Source organism: Cibotium barometz, chromosome 2 (assembly GCF_041138505.1).
Source record: "Cibotium barometz isolate CiBa-2024 chromosome 2, ASM4113850v1, whole genome shotgun sequence".
Taxonomy (NCBI): domain Eukaryota; kingdom Viridiplantae; phylum Streptophyta; class Polypodiopsida; order Cyatheales; family Cibotiaceae; genus Cibotium; species Cibotium barometz.
In genome coordinates, this window is record NC_141047.1 from 1,451,067 (window position 1) to 1,455,000 (window position 3,934).

The window sequence follows — 3,934 nt, forward strand, 5'->3', positions numbered from 1 at the left end:
AAACTAATAAGGTGTTATTGGAAATGCAAGTAACATGAAAGTGGGAGGTTAATAGCAACATTAGTGAAAAATAACCAACATGTTAGTGTGAGAAGAGAATAAAATGAATGTGGAAAATGAGTAACAACCTTATTCAAATTGAATAACATGTTACAAGAAAAAGACTATAATGTAGAAAGAAGATGAATATAGGGGCCTACAATGAGTGGAAAAAGGAATTCTATTAATTAATTAGTCAATTTTTTTTTATCCTTTGAGCGAGAACATTCGTAGTTGGGAGCCTACAAAGTTAAGAACGAAAAACATACCTATTTGTTTGATAGGCTCACTTTCCTTCTTCTCCTACTCTCACAAGATGATTTTCTCTCTTTTTGCCGAATATGGCAACCTTGCTGCCCTCTTAAACATTTTCCCAGAGCTTGCTTCTGCAACAACAACATGCAATTTCTATACCGTCACTCTAATGGCCATCCAAGCCACATATCCCCGCAATGCTCACAGCAGTCATATTCCTTACCTGTTTACAGTCATATACCTTGCATAAAGTTGAGTTCGCACAATCCTCCAACAATGCGCAAAGCATCAAGCGATTGCTGAGTAAACATAATGATGATGCCATGGGGGTAAAGAGCAACGTTGGTCGCAAAGTTCGCACGAAAGGGTTCTAGCTGGAATTGTTGAGGTTAACGTCGTTTCGTTTTCTCCTGAAAAATCAATGTGCATTGCAATTTTACCTTTTTGACTTATCGAACTCGTGCACGATCAGTCTCGGCTTATGTTAAATTTCTCGACCAAGCAATGGTTGGCTTATGTTAAATTTCGGCCAAACGATGGTTGGCAATTTCGAGGTGCCTGCATACGTGGCACCCTGCGAGCCCCAGCATGAGCGATCACCTGACCACCTCAACCTAGACAGTGGTGCAAAAGAGTTATGAACACACGTCCATATGTCGGTGCATTTGATGGGATTCGAACCGAGGTACTCACTTGTGATATGCACACATGTCCATAACACCTTATGGACATATGTCTACAAATAGGCCCATCACCGACCATTGACCGGGCCCGCAGAGTTCCACGTATGCAAGCACCCCAATATTTAACGTAAGCCGCTATGGTTGGCAGTACTAAGAATCATAGCTTGGCTGGCAAGAACATTGGCATAGAGAATGAGGGCTGGCAGTACTAAGAATCATAGCTTGGCTGGCAAGAACATTGGCATAGAGAATGAGCGTTGGTTTTTGCCAATTTTCTGAGAATACGTTAATTTCCTAATGAGATGGTGCTTTTCTTGCTCGTTGCTTCAAAAAAAAAAGGGCGAATATTCTTTTTCCAAGGCCCCTATTTGCTATTAACGCTAATCCTTAGTGTTAATTCAATTCAGCATTGTATTAATTCAAGATTATAATCTTTTGTTAATTTCTCTCTCTTTTGAAAGAAGCATGGGCAACAAGAGAAGCTTTATCCAAAAGCAAGGATTCCTCATTTAAAGAGCTTTGTGTATTTAGGTCGTTTGAAAACTTCTTACTGAAGACTGTCGTTTAATTCAAAAAGAAAACAAAGGTTCTTAACCTTGGCCAATTAAATGTTCATGATTATTTTCAAAATCCTATTCACTCATTGTAAAATATGTATTTATTTTTTCAAAAATGTCACTCGTTGTAAATTTTCAACTTTTATCTTTTTTTTGTATTATTCAATGAAATGTTAAAAATGGGAAAAAAAAAGTAAGAGAAACAACAAATTGAAATTTTTTTAAATTCAACTATTCAAAGCAATACCTTAGCTACACAACCTATGCAATCAAATCAACCAAAAACACAAATAGAGAAGCCTCTCTCACAGATTAAACAAAACCGAATTCTAAATGCTCGAAACCATGTAAAATAAGAAAACCTACTTCATCTCCAAACACAAATCACAACAAACAACCTCAAAAGTAGTAAAACCTACCTAGATCAACTTCAAACACAAATCAAATCTAAAATAAAAACTTGAAAACAAGAATAAAAACAACTCCCAACACATCCAAGGCTCCAATAATGTATGCCCTTTGAAGTGTAGCCTCCTAATCAACACCAAGCAATATCGGGTGATCCCAATCGAATTCGGAGCTAAGCCCTTTGACATACCTATTCAATTAGAAGGCTACCTACCCTAAGCACCTCCACGTATTTGCACTAGCCCCTCAAACCATATTTAGAGGGTGCGAATATTAACAGGATACCGATCTTTTTATAACAACTCATGTAACAAGTCAACATTACCGTTCTATAACCTAGAAATAGCAAATGTAAATTATTAGGCTTTAAACATATTGAGAAATGAGCGCACACACGATGACACAATTGAGTTCTCTTGTGTGCGCTCGTATGTTCATATGCTTGATTTCTTTCTATTGTGCACGTCGTGGCTTGCCTACTACACACGCGCGCGCGCGCGAGTGCAATTCGTTCCTACTGTAGATGGGAAACTCGTCGCATTTCATCTTTTTAAACTTCGGCAAGGTATAGCTTAATTTTTATTAGGAGAAGAGTGTGCTCCTAGGAACCTTCTTCACCCTTTATAACAGTGTTGGAGTCCCCGTTAAGTATATAATAAAATGGAACGATACTATAGATTATTGCCGGTCCTCTGTCCTCTCCATGAGCGACATCCTTCTCTGAGTGCAAGCATGGGAGAAATTCCTTGAGGCTTGAAAATCTTGGCACATTTTGGAAATTGTACCTTACTACTTGCACACATATACCTAGTAAAATCCAATTTCTAACTCCTATGGAGAGTAACATGGTCCATGAAATATAATGGAAACAATGTGTCCCTCTTTTCTCTTTTCCACGCAATCAGCTCAGCTCCTCAAACCAGGCAATGAAATCCCTTAGGCTCTACTCAAAAAAAGTGGAGCTCATCAGGTTCTTGAAAAATAAAAATAAAAAAAATATTGAGGCCCTCTATATGCACAAAACAAAAACTAGGTCGGGAGGAAAACTAAACCTCACAAAATAGTAAAAATGCTCACAGTGACTCTCTATAATCACCTTGTAGAGCCAAAACAATCTAATGTTTGGGGATATGTGTGTTTCATTCCTCATCGTGTTTACATCATTTCATAGTTAGAGAAGGCTGTCGTTGGGCGCCTGGATTCTCTACGGTGCTTGAACCACTTGTACCAATAGATCGACTCCAGAATCATGAACGAAACTAAAGTTATAACCAATATAAGAGCATAACCTGCCCTCCAAGAACGGCCTGCACCAGCTAGATTGAGCCCAACAACTATGTTGATTGCTGCCAGTAAGAGAACCACCCGGCCCACAATAAAGTGATACCAATTCCAAAGATTGCGTGCTTTCGAATCTTTGTTAGGTCGGGCACACAATGCAACAATCTGAGAAGCAAAGATCACATTCAAGTTTTTAGTACCTAACACTTCAACATCCTACATCTTCCACTTGCAAAAAAAAGGCGGGATGCATATCCATGTAGCATTTATATGTTTGATGTGTTGTTGGGCAAACCTGAAGAGTTGCCAGAACAAAAACAAAAATTCCAAGAATCCTGTGATGTTTCCAATCAACGGTTGGTAGCTCTTGGGTCAATTTGATTCCTAAAACAACCCCAGTTATCGCAAGAAGAAAACTTGATGTTTGGAAACCAACATGAAGAAAGAACCACAACGGATCCCGTTGCCGAAGATAACGGGCAATAAAAGCCCCAACAGGAGCCAACAATGCCCATGTAAATATGTTTGCAACGCCATGGATCTTTCGTAGTGTTTCTGTAGGATTGGATATTGATGATGCTGACCCTGAAAAAAAAAAAAACAGTGTCTCTCTCAGACAAAAAGCCCCAAATATTAAATGTTCAATAGAAAAAATCCACTGTGTAAAGCTGTTTTGCCTCCAAAAAATAGAATGTGAATCAAGGTGTCTTC

At 38.6% G+C, this 3,934-nt stretch overlaps 1 protein-coding gene across 3 annotated transcripts in view; it reads right to left on the reverse strand.

The window, feature by feature from the left end:
- Positions 1-2,285: 2,285 nt before the first annotated feature.
- Positions 2,286-3,934, reverse strand: part of LOC147640542 (cytochrome b561 and DOMON domain-containing protein At3g07570-like) — a 33,589-nt gene continuing 31,940 nt past the window's right edge. For 2 of the 3 annotated variants that reach the window (XM_086812822.1, XM_086812809.1), the window contains exons 3-4: positions 3,519-3,808; positions 2,957-3,388 (exon numbers count right to left, since the gene is read on the reverse strand). In XM_086812822.1, the coding sequence (XP_086668948.1) occupies positions 3,098-3,388; positions 3,519-3,808 (581 nt within the window). In that variant the 3' untranslated portion in view covers positions 2,957-3,097. Of the gene's footprint in view, positions 2,886-2,956; positions 3,389-3,518; positions 3,809-3,934 lie in introns of those variants that run through there. The other variant, XR_015267972.1, reaches the window with a different exon arrangement.